We start from the raw sequence: 16,398 nt of genomic DNA, 5'->3' as shown, positions 1-16,398 counted from the left end.
TACCATATTATGGTCACTCTTCCCCAAGGGGCCTCGCACAACAAAATTGCTAATTAGACCTTTCTCATTACACAATACCCAGTCTAGGACGACCAGCCCTCTAGTTGGTTCCTCGACATATTGATCTAGAAAACCATCCCTAATACACTCCAGGAAATCTTCATCCACTGTATTGCTACCAATTTGGTTAGCCCAATCTATATGTAGATTAAAGTCGCTTAAAGATTAAAGAGCTCCACCTAAGCAGTAGAATAATGCATTGTGCATTAAGTGGAACAACTCTGTCCTTTCACAGAAAGATCATTTCATTTACTGCTAGCAACAATGAAAATGAAAAATAGCAGGAGCAATTCACTGATCTGAGACACACCTGCTATATTGCAGGCATCACATTGTCACATGCAAACTTTTAGACCACACAAAGTATCAAAGTGACTCATTTCCTGCTGGCATCAGACTTTGGGGAACTGCCAGGGATTTACCAGCACCAGCCAATCTACAGAAAAACAATTCATCTGTATTGGCCTCAGGATGTGTGCAGGAATTGGCCTCAGCATGTGCCACTTTGTAAACATATTTTGTTCAATAGAAACTGTGGCTATTATGGTCAAATGTTTTACAGTGGTTAGATTAAATGACCAATCAAAAATGTCACTGCCTGGGTACAAACCCAAAATACTGCAGATACTGGAATCTGAAATAAAAACAGAGAATGCTGGAAATCTCAGCGGGTCAGGCAGCAACTGTGGAGAGAAACAGAGTTAACGCTTCGGGTCTGTGACCCTTCGTCAGAACTGGAAAATGTTAGCGATGCAACAGGTTTTAAGCAAGTGCAGTCAGGGAAAGGGGGAGGGGAAGAAAGAACAAAAGAACTGTAAGGTTACAGTCAATTCTCAGTTAGAAACAGATCCATTGGATTTTTGGCTTAAAAACCATCAAAATCCCAGGCTTCACGGAATGTTGGCATTTAACACGCACTAAAAACAATACTCTTAAAGCCAAGATTTTAAGCATACATAATTATTCTTTAAGACCAGGAAAGGTATGTTTTTTCTGGTCCTGAGCCAGTTGCTCAGGTCTTATAAAGAGGTCCCCATCACGGACATTACAACTGAAGTCAGAGACCTCCAAACAGAATATCTCCTAACTAGGGGAGCAGCAGACGACAGACTGGGCTTGGTGCCACTGCCCATCCTCGTTTCAATGCCAGCAGCTGGAAACTACCCAAAGGAACAGAAGCTAAACTTTATTGCAAAAATAACCTATTTTCCTGAACTATCTCTGATGCAAGATGAAAACACCACATGAGCTTGCCAGGCGAACCAATGTATTGCTTTCCTGAAACACTCAAAAATCCAACAGTTTTTCCCACCCCAAGAAGCCACTACCTTCTGACTGAAGAGGTGAGTGTGCTACCAACTGAGCCACAGCTGACACAAATGTATATGGCTATGACGAGAGTGGTTCATTAAACAATCCCAGCTCATTGCATCAATATGACTCCAAGGCTGGTACATGTGGCTCTAGTTTCCTCTAAACTCCAACTTGGCGAGCCTCTGTGGAAGACGCAATTTGCAGCAGCAACTGCTTCCATTAGTATACTGATCACAATAAATGAAAATGGACACCAAGGAGTGGCAGAAGGGAGGTTATAACATAAGAAATAGGAGGAGTAGGCCATACGGCCCCTCGAGCCTGCTCCGCCATTTAATACGATCATGGCTGATCTGATCATGGACTCAGCTCCACTTCCCTGCCCTCTCCCCATAACCCCTTATCATTTAAGAAACTGTCTATTTCTGTCTTAAATTTATTTAATGTCATGTTCAAAGAACAAAAGTAGAAAATACTGAAAAAAACTTCCACAAGGCTCTTAAAAAGACAGGAAGAGAAGAGAACCTCAGCACTGATTCTAAAGACGCGAGAAAAACCATAATGGCAGCCAAAGACTGGATTTTAGATCCAGCTGAAAGATAAATAAATATTAAAAATGAAATATAACATTCTTCTCACATGTAGTGAGCAGAGTTGGCTGCACAACATTCTGCAAACTTCTGCCGTTTCACATTATGAGCATAGTTAGTGGACATTCTCCTGGAGCAGGGTCGAGCCCACGGACGAGGAAAGACCTTGGCTGTGTAGTCACTGCTTTCAATAGCCACGCCGTCAGGTGAAAATACATCGGCTGTAGATACAAAATCCAACCCTCGCTCCGAGAGGGAGCAGGGCCCAGCTGCAGGGGACAGGAATGCTGGCTCCAAATTTGATGTTTTTGAAGCTTAGCCCAAAGGGTCAAGCTAAGGTACCCAACTCTATGTGGAGGAAAGATGTCCATTAGAGCTAAACTTTATTGCAAAGATAACCTATTTTCCTGAACCATGTCTGATGCAAGACGAAAACGCCACATTGGTTCGTCTGGCAAGCTCATGGATTGCTTTCCTGAATAATTCTGAATATAAAAAGGGCAAAGAACGTGAATGATTCTCAGAATGGGCAATTTTGTCAGATTAAATGGGCGTAGTGGAGTTATAGCACTGAGCGGTCAGCCCCAACCAAGCTCACAATCTAGAAGAAACAGCAGAAAAAAGTATAACCAAGCACTGAAAAGCTAAAAAGTGCATGCACTTTCTCTAAATCTACTGCAAACAGCAGGGTCTGGCTCACCGGCAAATAAAAGCAACGCTGGAAGCTTAGAGAATCATTTCAAAATTTGAGGGGATAGAGGGGTTGGAAATACAGAACTACACAGAAGGAGTCAACCATTCTCCCTTCTAAGCACTCACAAATAAGCGAGGCAAAGGATATTGATTGAAGAGCTAAGAGCACAGGAGCCTTAAAGGTAATAAGTTGAATTGACTGTAATTTATAAGCAAGGCTGTTCCTCTTCAGTTGGGTGCCCTTAAGCGTCCATCACACTTGATGTATACAGTACTCTCTGCACAATTAGGCTGGTCTATTTTCAACTATTCTGAGGAAACATGAAACATCCAGGGTAGGCTCAGAATATTTCACCTACAGCAAAGTGATTATCAACTTTTAAAATCAAATTGCCAATAACTGGCTATATTATACCAGATTTAAAATTTGTTTGATGAAGGCAAAGAAAAAGAATGAGGGAATGTTATGGAGAAATTAGAATAATGCTTTGGGGAATTATACATTCAGGACACGATGACATACATATTTTGTCTCTGGCGAAATGACTTTGGCTGTTACACAAAGTTATTACTCAAATACACATCCGGAAAATGAGAAATGGATTAGGTATGAGATGAGAGTTCTCCTCCAGGCAAGCATTGTATGATGTGGTACCAAAGCTATACAGACTAGTTCAGTACATTGTCTGAATGCGTGATGATGCCAAGGACAGGACTGAGCAAGCCGACTTGAGAGTCCGGCTCAACGTCAGTAATTGTCGCTTAGAAATGTTATTTTAATAAAAATCTGTCATTATGAAAAATATGATTATTTCAGGACTCTCCTTGCATATGCAAACATACCATGAGAGAAGAGCCAGTTTGTGTATCCAAATGGCCTCCAGTGGGCTTGATGGACTCCAGTGACAAGGATTCAAAATGTAAAAATAGACGTGTCCCATGGAGGCCTTTTCAATACCCTACAGAATGCACGGAGCTGCAGGGTAAAATGGCCCTTTAAATGGTCCCAGGTATATTCCCTTAGCTGTGCCAAGTTACTTGATCTCAGTTAGGGCAGCTTTAGGGCAATATTCGGCGCAGTATTGTCAGTCTTTATTTTGGTGGGGAACGGGAAGAGAGAATAGAAATTGCAGGGCCCTGCTACTGATCGCTAGCCCACAATAGACCTGCTGTCTCTGCTCATATGTAAAAAATGAGCTGCAAAGATCTGTGAAACTGGAACTCCCGAGTGACAGGACAGTGATTCGCTGTTTATACTGACAAGTACAAACTTGCGTAGATCTTGAGCAAGAACATATAGCTCAGGTAGTAAGCTGGTGAATCTGACTCACTCAAATTCCACAAATTTATTACTTCAAATGCAGAACAGTGCAAACTAGCAGAGTACAGTATATAAATGCGGCTTCCGCTGTATTCATGTGTCACATGCTGAAATATCACTGCCTTCATTGACGATTTCTTCAGGAACCCCAAGCTGCAAACTGGGATCTTTCATCTCATGCATCACTCTAAAGAGCTAGTAAATAAGATCATATGTGCTGTATCACATCACTCAGGAACACCAACATGTTACCACAGGATGCTGGGGTGCACATTCTTATCTATAACTCTCCATGCTATAACCTCAGTTGTGTCACCAGTATTCTGACAGCATAGACATTGGTGCTGGAGGATGGGTTGGAGAGGCAGAGCTGAGTATATATGTGGAAGCTGACCCTATGTCTGTGGATGTTGCCACTAAGGGGCAGCATGTTGATGAGCAGGAGGCGAGAACTAAGCATGGATCGTTCCGGGAAGTCGGGGGAGACAGTGCGGGGCTGGGAAGAGAAGTGATTGCTCTATGATCGGATAGACACAAGTGGAACCAAATGAGGGTAGTCCCGTGGTTCTGGACAATGGAGGAGGATGGTGTGGTTGACTATTGAAGGGTGCAGTAAAGTTGAGGAGAAAAGATGCAGTCGCAGATGAAGCCATTCATGACTTTGGTTTGGATCCTTTTGCTACTGTGGGAAGAGCAGAAAGCGGATAGGATTGGAGGGATTCAAACAAAAGAGTTGCATGAGAGATGGGCACAGATCTGAGAATCAATGATTTGGAGATGGGGTAACAATTAGTGAGGAGAGAGGTAGAGGGGGTTTATTCATGGAGGGTGTGATTACGGCAAATGAGCCAAAGGTGGGCAGAGGAAACGTTACAAGGACACTCTCAAAGCCTCCCTGATAAAGTGCAACATCCCCACCGACACCTGGGAGTCCCTGGCCAAAGACCACCCTAAGTGGAGGAAATGCATCCGGGAGGGCGTTGAGCACCTCGAGTCTCATCGCCGAGAGCATGCAGAAATCAAGCACAGGCAGCGGAAAGAGTGTACGGCAAACCAGTCCCACCCACCCCTTCCCTCAATGACTGTCTTTCCCACCTGTGACAGGGACTGTGGTTCTCGTATTGGACTGTTCAGCCACCTAAGAACTCATGCTAAGAGTGAAAGCAAGCCTTCCTCGACTCCGAGGGACTGCCTATGATGATGATGACGACTGTGGGTTTGAAAGGAACGGGGACAGTGGTGGAGGAGAGGGAACCATTTACAATAGCAGCTAGCACAGATAGCAGGAAGGGAAACCGAGTGGCCAGGAGTTTAGGGAATGGGGTCGAACGAACAGCGGTTGAGTCTAACCAATGAGAGGAGAGAGAAAGGAGAGAGATGAAAGTCCAGGGCTACAACGAAGGAGGGATTGGGGAGGCATGTTCAAACAGGCCCTGAAAGCATACCAAAGGGAAACAATTACTAATTACAATGCTTGATGCAATCAATTTTTCTTTAAAAATGACTGTACTACCCATCTGGGTTCACTGGGATCTTACTAGATTCTTAGGTTAAAAAATTTTCAACCACATTTAGAAATCTAAAACTGAGGTAGCTGATATGACATGCATCATCACCCCTCCCATTCTACAACAGCAAAACGGTTTAAAAATTGGAGCTAGAGTTCATTACACAAAAACACATTTTAGGATTACCATTCTTCTCTTCTGCTTACTCTCCATTTTACAAGTTTTTGGCTTGAACCGCATCCAGATCTAAATGCTGTGCAATCCGGACAGTGCTAAAGGTACTTTGAACATTTAAAATTCCCCTTAAAGCAGTCTAGAATAGGCATAATGCAACTGACATTCGGTGGCCCAACATAGCTTCAAGCACTCGAATTTGCTGTTGGAACTGGTGAGACAGACACTTCAGAAAGGCTTCCTATTAATATCAGCCTTGGCTGTATGCACAGGCTTCCCTGACGGCAGCTTCTGACAAGTTTCTCATGCTACACTGGTTTCTGATTTGCTGGAAAGGTGACCTTTACACTTGCATTTGAAGGCACCTTATCAGTTTGAAACTTGCCACTTTAAAAGCCCTCTTACGTGCTTTAGACAATGGCGTATGGAATGATACCAACTTATACAGGCCCATGGTTTCCCTACAAGGATTCCCTGCAAATATGGACACTCCAAGAAACCCCTGCCCAAAGACAATGTCAGCTAATCAAAAAGAAACCAGTGCTATCATTTCAGAAAACATTAGTAGACTAGCAGAAATGTGTCAACGGATACAGAAAAGCACAGTACTGAGATAAGCTTGATCCCTGGGACCTTTGTCGACTCCCTCGTGTACAGGAATCAGAGTTTGAAAAGGTTATGTAGATAAAACAGCAAGAGAGAGTACAAAGGCAGAAGTTAATTGTTTTAAGCCCAAAGCAGTAGGGGCAGAAGAGGTGGAGAACGTTAACATTAAATTGAGAATAAAAACAAAAAGAACAGCAACAGGGGAATCAGAGATAAAGTGCATCATTTTACTCGAGTATTATTGTTACCGCTTTAGTTGTTTGGGATTAGTATTGCACTAATAAAGCTATCCAAGCTAGCATTTTAGGATTAATTACAATAATATAATAACCATCCCAGGAAGTTTCCCAGAATCGGCTTTCATGTTAAAGCAGCTTAAGCTTCATTGCCATGATTACACAGCACAATAGGATTCTGCATGAACATCCTTCCCACAACTCTGTGTTTGAACCTATCCAATCAGGTTTCCACCCCTGCCATAGCACTGAAACAGTTCACATCAAAGTCACAAATTATACTGTATGTTACTGTGACCACAGTAAATTATTCTTCCTCATCCTTCCCAACCTGTCTGAAGCCTTTGACACAGTTGACCACATCATCTTCCTTCAACGCCTCACCTCCGTTTTCCAGTGGGATGGGATTGCCCTCGTCTGGGTCCATGCCTATTTATCCAGTCATAGCCAGAGAATTTCCTGTAATGGCATCTCTTCCCAAAGGATACATCCTTGGCCCCCTCCTAATCCTCATTTACCCCTCATGACATCATCCAAAAACACGTCAAGTTGCACATATACGCTGACGACACCCAGCTCTACCTCACCACTACCTCTCTCACAACCTCTCCACTGCCTCCGATTTGTCACGCTGCTTGTCCGACATCCAGTATTGGATGAGCAGAAATTTCCTCCAATTAAATATTAGGAAAACCAAAGCCATCACAATCACCATCACAAACTCTGTTCACTGGCCACCGATTCCATCCCTCTCCCTGACCACTGCAAGGCTGAACCAGACTGTTTGCAACCTCAGCATCCTATTTAAGCCTGAATAGAGCTTCCCATCCCATACCCTCTCCATCACTAAGACTGCATACTTCCACCTCCCTAACATCGGCCGTCTCTGCTCCTAAATCAGCTAATTGGCTGTGGAAACCCTCATCCATGCCCTTGTTACCTCTAGCCTCAACTATTCCAATGATCTTCTGGCTGACCGCCCTCCTTGCACCCATCGTAAACTTGAGCTCATCCAAAATACTGCTACTTGTATTCTAACTCGTCCCATCACCTGTTCACCCCTCACCATGCTCTCTGACCTACACTGGCACCTGGTCAATGCCTCGATTTTAAAATGGTCATCCTCATTTTCACATTCCTTCACGGCCTCGCCCTTCCCCATCTCTGTAACCTCCTCCAGCCCTACAACCAATGTTCCTTGTAAGCTGCGCGCTGCACAGCGTTTCAGAGATCCCACACAGCCGGTTTTTCAATAAAAGAACCGCGCATACGCGGTATGTTGAATGGCCTGTGGCGACAAACAAAATTAGAGGAAACATTGCGTACAACCCTCCGAGATCTTTGCGCTCCTCTAATTCTGGCCTCTTGCGCATCCCTGATTGGCTGAGCTTTTGAATAAATCTGGTAATGCACCCCTATTTGACAATGAAATATTCAGAAATTACCACAGTAAAGGTTTGAGAAGTATGATGACCAGTACCTGACTGAGTAGCTGTCCGTGAAAAATGGTGTTAATCACATTCAGAACTCTTTTGATTAGCTTTCGCTGTGATTTGGGAATAGGGGCTGTATACATTGTACTTGTAGCTTCCAGCTCCTGCTGTACTTTATCCAATAGCTCACAGAGGAACTCCTGAGCGTCCTGCTGGGCATATCCATGGAATGTAGGGATCAATCGCCATACACAGTGCAGCATAGCAAAGGGAGATACCAATGCCCACTTGCCAGACCACATGACCAGAAAAAGGGTATGGAGTTCATGACACAGAGATATATGTTTTGAGCTTGGCTCCTTTAGTTGAATTAGTTCCATATTTCTGCTCCTAGATGCTCCTCCACTTAATCCTTCAGAAAGACTGGGTCGCCTTGACCCCTTTTCCTCATCTATCAAAGATGTACTTGAATGAATGTCACTAACCAAATATCGCTGGCTGGAGGACCTGGTTTTCCCATTTGCTGTACTGGCCAGCAGTTCTTGGGTTTGACTTAAATCAAGGTGCAAGAAACACTCACAAAATATTTGCAAGTGACTTAGCACTTGTAGAATGGAGTTCATATAGCAGGTATTACCCAGGTTTCTTAGTCCCGTCACGCCAGGCGTTACGGTTGGTCTACGTTTAATTGGAGAATCACCAATTTTTTTCAATCTAACTGTGCTTGAGGTAAGGCCAGTTGTTACTGCTGGATATTTTGCTGGTGTCTGTTGAGCTGATGTGTCATAAATTTGAGAGGGCTCTTTTATACGTAAACTCTTTCGTGGTGCTGTGCTGAGTAACTCATCATGCAGCCGCCGTTTTAGCGCTTGTCGCCTTTTTCTGGTTTCTTCCCTTTTTATTTCAGCCTCTTCCTTTAATTGTTCTTCAAGTCTCAGTTTTCCACTGCATGTCAGTGCAAACCAAGACTGGAACACTTTAGACATGAGCGACTTACGCCGGTGCCAGAGTGCTGTGAACATTCTATCTTCATTCCGCAGCTGCGCTTGTGCACATCCTCGAGAAAGATAAGAGTCATCACGTCCTGCCATCGACCGTAAAGTCCTACCACTTCGAGTTGTACAGTCATAGTTCTGGCTCTTGATTGCACTTAACGTGCTCCGCAACAATTTTAGATCACCTGTCGCATTGTCATTCAGCACATAGTCATCACAAATGTAACAAAATACATACAACTCATTTAATTCCAAGGCCACAGGGTGCTTACTTTCCTGAAAATGTTTGAGGGCATGTTCTTCATTGTATCGTCCACAAGCAACGTGTGAACAGCTGAGACATGCCCACATTGACTCTGTAGTATTGCAGTCCACACAATGCCATTTTTGAGGGTTTAAGATTGAATGATCCTGGGCAAGCCGAAGCCGCCCTACATGCTTACATTTATCCATTGATTTCAGGTGTCAGCAGTCTGGGAGATGCATGACAAACATCCAACATGTTAACCTGCAAGAAAGGAACACAAAAGAAACTGAGCACGGATAACAATCATAAAGGTTCATACAATCACAAATTAAACCTCCATAAGCAGGAAATGTGTGGCACAATAGGCTGGTGCGTCAATGTATGTCAAGTGTGAAGGGGTATTTCATTGTACAATTCTTCCACATGGCTGCTCCACAGGCGGGAGGGGAGATTGGGTACTTTCCCAAGTAAGGATGAAAATTTAGTAAAGCCGTAAGGGCTCATGCATAGCCTCCAGCTCAGAAATGGCACTGCCTGAAGCCTGAACACAGATATACCACCTTCCCCAAGAGATCTGGTGTATGAAGACATCAAGGGGAGGGGAAGAGAAAGAGAAAAGTGTGAAAAAGTTTTAAAATGCAAGTTGTGTCACAGTTATTTATTTAGTTGATCATAGTTAATTTTCCCCACTACTGTCTGCCTTTAAAAAAGCCCCAAAATTATAAGTTTCAGAAAATAATGGAGATGGTAATTAAGATATATCAATTTTAATTCATTTTGAAGTTGAAGAAGTCTGTTCTTTTTAAAACAAGCTCAAGTGCTGGTTAAAAGGCTCCTCTTGCAACTGAACATTTGTCTCCTCAACTTACCTAGCTATGTGTCTATAGGCTTTCTCTCCCGGGGGGCCATCCACCCACAACCCCCACCCCCTCCCCGGCCACCCACCCACCCACAACACCCCCCCCCCCCCCACAACCCTCCCCGGCCACCCACCCCTCCCCAGCCACCCCCCCTCCCCAGCCACCCACCCCTCCCCTCCCCAGCCACCCACCCCTCCCCTCCCCAGCCACCCACCCCTCATCACTCCCCCCTCCCCAGCCACCCACCCCTCATCACTCCCCCCTCCCCAGCCACCCACCCCTCATCACTCCCCCCTCCCCAGCCACCCACCCCTCATCACTCCCCCCTCCCCAGCCACCCACCCCTCATCACTCCCCCCTCCCCAGCCACCCACCGCTCATCACCCCCCCTCCCCAGCCACCCACCCCTCACCCCCCCCACCTCCCCAGCCACCCACCCCTCCCCTCCCCAGCCACCCACAACCCCCACCCCCTCCCCGGCCACACACCCACCCACAACCCTCGCCCCCCCCCCCCACCCCTCACTCACCACCGCCCCCCCCTCCCCTCACCACCACCCGCCTCCCCAACCACCCCTCCCCGGCCACCCCCCCCACCCCTCCCACAATCCTCCCCGGCCACCCACAACACCCCCCCCCCCCCCCAACCACCCACCCCTCCCCAGCCACCCACCCCTCCCCAGCCACTCACCCCTCACCACCGCCCCCCCCCCAGCCACCCACCCCTCACCAGCCCCCCCTCCCCAGCCACCCACCCCTCACCAGCCCCCCCTCCCCAGCCCCCATCCCCAGCCACCCACCCCTCACCACCCCCCCCTCCCCAGCCACCCACCCCTCACCAGCCCCCCCTCCCCAGCCACCCACCCCTCACCACCCCCCCTCCCCAGCCACCACCCCCCCTCCCCAGCCACCCACCCCTCATCACCCCTCACCCCTCAGCCACCCACCCCTCACCCCCCCACCTCCACAGCCACCCACCCCTCCCCTCCCCAGCCACCCACCCCTCACCCCCCCCACCTCCCCACCCACTCCTCCTCCTCCTCCTCCTCCTCCCCAGCCACCCACCAACCCCTCACCATCCCCCCTCCCCAGCCACCCCCCCCTCCCCCCCAGCCACCCACGCACCCTCCCCAGCCCCCCACCCACACCCCACCTCCCTCCCCAGCCCCCCACCCGCCCAGCCATCCACCCCTCACCAATCCCACCCACCCCTCAACACCCCCAGCCCCCCACCCACACCCCACCTCCCTCCCCAGCCCCCCACCCGCCCAGCCACCCACCCCTCACCCCCCACCCTCCCCAGCCACCCACCCACCCCTCACCCCCCACCCTTCCCCAACCACCCACCACCCCCCAGCCACCCACCCACCCCTCCCCACCCCTCACCAGCCACCCACCCCCTCCCCACGCAGCCACCCCTCACCAGCCACCCACCCCTCACCCCCCAGCCACCCACCCACCACCCCCCTCCCCAGCCACCCACCCTCCCCTCACCACACCCCCCCTCCCCAGCCACCCCTCACCACCCCCCCCTCCTCACCACCCCCCCCCTCCCCAGCCACCCACCCCTCCCCACCCACCCCCTCCTCACCACCCCCCCACCCCTCACCAGCCACCCACCCCCTCCCCTCCCCACCCACCCCTCACCCCCACCCACCCACCCCTCACCAGCCACCCACCCCTCAACCCTCCCCAGCCACCCACCCCTCACCAGCCACCCACCCCTCAACCCTCCCCAGCCACCCGCCCCTCACCCCCCCTCCCCAGCCACCCACCCTCCCCAGCCACCCACCCCTCAACCCTCCCCAGCCACCCACCCCCCACCCCCCCCTCCCCAGCCACCCACCCCCCACCCCCCCCCTCCCCAGCCACCCACCCCCTCCCCAGCCACCCACCCACCACCCCCCCCCACCCCAGCCACCCACCACCCCCCCCCCCACCCCAGCCACCCACCCACCACCCCCCCCCTCCCCAGCCACCCACCCACCACCACCCCAGCCACCACCCCACCACCACCCCAGCCACCACCCCACCACCCGCCCCCCTCCCCAGCCACCCACCACCCGCCCCCCTCCCCAGCCACCCACACACCACCCCCCCCACTCCCCAGCCACCCACCCACCACCCCCCCCCACTCCCCAGCCACCCACCCACCACCCCCCCCCACTCCCCAGCCACCCACCCACCACCCCCCCCCACTCCCCAGCCACCCACCCACCACCCCCCCCACTCCCCAGCCACCCACCCACCACCCCCCCCACTCCCCAGCCACCCACCCACCCCCCCCACTCCCCAGCCACCCACCCACCCCCCCCACCCCTCCCCAGCCACCCACCCACCCCTCCCCAGCCACCCACCCACCCCTCACCACCCCCCCTCCCCAGCCACCCACCCACCCCTCACCACCCCCCCCTCCCCAGCCACCCACCCACCCCTCACCAGCCCCCCCTCCCCAGCCACCCACCCCTCACCACCCCCCCTCCCCAGCCACCACCCCCCCTCCCCAGCCACCCACCCCTCATCACCCCTCACCCCTCAGCCACCCACCCCTCACCCCCCCACCTCCACAGCCACCCACCCCTCCCCTCCCCAGCCACCCACCCCTCACCCCCCCCACCTCCCCACCCACTCCTCCTCCTCCTCCTCCTCCTCCCCAGCCACCCACCAACCCCTCACCATCCCCCCTCCCCAGCCACCCCCCCCTCCCCCCCAGCCACCCACGCACCCTCCCCAGCCCCCCACCCACACCCCACCTCCCTCCCCAGCCCCCCACCCGCCCAGCCATCCACCCCTCACCAATCCCACCCACCCCTCAACACCCCCAGCCCCCCACCCACACCCCACCTCCCTCCCCAGCCCCCCACCCGCCCAGCCACCCACCCCTCACCCCCCACCCTCCCCAGCCACCCACCCACCCCTCACCCCCCACCCTTCCCCAACCACCCACCACCCCCCAGCCACCCACCCACCCCTCCCCACCCCTCACCAGCCACCCACCCCCTCCCCACGCAGCCACCCCTCACCAGCCACCCACCCCTCACCCCCCAGCCACCCACCCACCACCCCCCTCCCCAGCCACCCACCCTCCCCTCACCACACCCCCCCTCCCCAGCCACCCCTCACCACCCCCCCCTCCTCACCACCCCCCCCCTCCCCAGCCACCCACCCCTCCCCACCCACCCCCTCCTCACCACCCCCCCACCCCTCACCAGCCACCCACCCCCTCCCCTCCCCACCCACCCCTCACCCCCACCCACCCACCCCTCACCAGCCACCCACCCCTCAACCCTCCCCAGCCACCCACCCCTCACCCCTCCCCAGCCACCCGCCCCTCACCCCCCCTCCCCAGCCACCCACCCTCCCCAGCCACCCACCCCTCAACCCTCCCCAGCCACCCACCCCCCACCCCCCCCTCCCCAGCCACCCACCCCCCACCCCCCCCTCCCCAGCCACCCACCCCCTCCCCAGCCACCCACCCACCACCCCCCCCCACCCCAGCCACCCACCACCCCCCCCCCGCCACCCACCACCCCCCCCCCACCCCAGCCACCCACCCACCACCCCCCCCCTCCCCAGCCACCCACCCACCACCACCCCAGCCACCACCCCACCACCACCCCAGCCACCACCCCACCACCACCCCAGCCACCACCCCACCACCCGCCCCCCTCCCCAGCCACCCACCACCCGCCCCCCTCCCCAGCCACCCACACACCACCCCCCCCACTCCCCAGCCACCCACCCACCACCCCCCCCACTCCCCAGCCACCCACCCACCACCCCCCCCCACTCCCCAGCCACCCACCCACCACCCCCCCCCACTCCCCAGCCACCCACCCACCACCCCCCCCCACTCCCCAGCCACCCACCCACCACCCCCCCCACTCCCCAGCCACCCACCCACCACCCCCCCCACTCCCCAGCCACCCACCCACCACCCCCCCCACTCCCCAGCCACCCACCCAGCCACCCACCCACCCCTCACCACCCCCCCCTCCCCAGCCACCCACCCACCCCTCACCACCCCCCCCTCCCCAGCCACCCACCCACCCCTCACCACCCCCCCTCCCCAGCCACCCACCCACCCCTCACCACCCCCCCTCCCCAGCCACCCACCCACCCCTCACCACCCCCTCCTCCCCAGCCACCCACCCCTCACCACCCCCCCCTCCCCAGCCACCCACCCACCCACCCCTCACCACCCCCCCCTCCCCAGCCACCCACCCTCCCACCCCTCACCACCCCCCCCCTCCCCAGCCACCCACCCTCCCACCCCTCACCACCCCCCCCCCCTCACCATCCCCCCCCTCCCCTCACCACCCCCCCCCCCTCCCCTCACCCCCCCCCCCCTCCCCCCCTCCCTCCCCACCCCCTCCCCACCCCCCCCCTCCTCCCCAGCCACCCACCCACCCCCCCTCACCACCCCCCCCTCCCCAGCCACCCACCCACCCCACACCACCCACCTCCCCACACCACCCCCCCAGCCACCCACCCACCCCACACCACCCACCTCCCCACACCACCCCCCCAGCCACCCACCCACCCCACACCACCCACCTCCCCACACCACCCCCCCAGCCACCCACCCACCCCTCACCACCCCCCCCCCTCCCCAGCCACCCACCCACCCCCCCTCCCCAGCCACCCACCCCCCCTCCCCCTCGGCCACCCACCCACCCCCCCCTCCCCCTCGGCCACCCACCCACAAGCTCCCTCCCCGCCTTAATGAATTATTTTCTTTTTTTTCTTTTTTTCTTCATTTTTTTCCCCCAATTTCGTTCCAGATCAACTCTAACGTCAAAGATCACTTTGCGCCAATGTGTTTGATCTTAGGCCAAAAGGCCGAGGGGCGAAGTTGCACCGTTCCTGGAAATATTGCAATACCAGGTCGGTGCATGGAGTGGACGGGGCATGCCCCCTGGCCTTATTGAATTATAACCTAATTAGGCTAAACATTAACGGTTACTCACGCATTGTGAAAATGTTGCTTTTGCTGTGGTTTATTTTTGCATCATTTTTTAGGTCAGCGTGCCATATGCCATTTCCCCATGTGAACAGATACTACTGCTTTACACCAAATTGTTAGTGCGAAAAAAAGAACCATTTCCTATCTTTGAACACACACATGCAATGCTATCAGCTAGAAGTGTACAACATGGAGAGAATCCAGATCCACGGAATGGGTCAAATTTCGGATCAGGCAGATGAGTCTTTAACAGCTCACCTGAAAGTTGGCCCCTCTGACACTCCCCAAGTACTGAAGTCTCACTCTAGATTATTTACTCAATGAGGCTTGGTCCCACAACTTTCTGACAACAGTACTACCGACTGAGACAAGCTGAAACTATTATAAAAATAGGCAGAAGCCAGCACTTTTCTACTCTCCCAAGCCCAGGATATTTATACATCAGCTTAGTGCACAGACATGTGCCAAGGATGGAATTAGCAATGGTTTTTCAGGCAGATTAAAAGATCTCATTAGGCTACACCGTAAACACGTCCATTTTAAATACAACATCCCAATATCCATCAGAAAAGAGGGAATCTCCCTGGGGCGGGATGGTGGAAATTGTGGACAAAATCAAGAATATCCAAAATTTGGTTTTACATAAGAACATAAGAAATAGGAGCAGGAGTAAGCCATACAGCCCCTCGAGCCTGCTCCACCATTTAATACGATCATGGACTCAGGTCCACTTCCCCTGCCCGCTCCCCATAACCCCTTATTCCCTTGTATGGTGTATAATCTAAGCCAACATTCAAGTCAACATTACTGAGAGAGTGTTGGATGGTAAAGAGGTGTAATCTTTCAGATGAGATGTTAAAGTGAAACTCTGTCTGGTTCAAGTGGACATTTAAGACTCCATGGCACTATTTGAAGACAGCATTTGCCAATATCAAAGTCAACTAAAAACAGACTAGCCTTTCAGCTGATAGCTGTTTTCAGGATACTGTGGATTCAGAATGACTGCTATGTTTACCTTCATAACATTCAATGTCTCTCAAACATTCAACTTCATATTTAAAGTGCTTTGATGCGAAAAGGAATACACAAATGCAAATATTCTGGCACAGAAATATCCAGGCAAAGGAATGAGGATAAGTATAGAAATAAAAAATGTCGTTCTGTTCAAATGATGATGAAATAGTGGCTGTGCACCAAGAGGATATTCTCGGAAATCATGGTAAATAACAGAGACGGTGGGTGTGGCTAATGGAGTTCTAACTGCGGCTGTTTGGTTGACACTACCAGATTGGGTGGAACAGATTAAAACATGTCGGAGGCTTGCCACCCCTATGTCCACTGAACATATTCTGGCAGGGTGGCCCAGCATCTTGAACGCCCTTTTGTAGTACAGACC

The 16,398-nt window shown here is 52.8% G+C and overlaps 1 protein-coding gene across 1 annotated transcript in view; it reads right to left on the bottom strand.

Moving 5' to 3' along the window:
* Positions 1–16,398, bottom strand: part of usp44 (ubiquitin specific peptidase 44) — a 59,041-nt gene that overhangs the window by 23,095 nt on the left and 19,548 nt on the right. The window contains exon 2 of the mRNA XM_070897667.1: positions 7,983–9,438. Coding sequence (XP_070753768.1) covers positions 7,983–9,383 — 1,401 coding nt within the window. The 5' untranslated portion in view covers positions 9,384–9,438. The remainder of the gene's footprint in view (positions 1–7,982; positions 9,439–16,398) is intronic.

This window comes from Pristiophorus japonicus, chromosome 13 (assembly GCF_044704955.1).
Source record: "Pristiophorus japonicus isolate sPriJap1 chromosome 13, sPriJap1.hap1, whole genome shotgun sequence".
In the NCBI taxonomy this organism is placed as follows: Eukaryota; Metazoa; Chordata; class Chondrichthyes; family Pristiophoridae; genus Pristiophorus; species Pristiophorus japonicus.
Note: the sequence above shows the minus strand (reverse complement) of the source record. Positions and strands in the feature narration are given on the sequence as shown.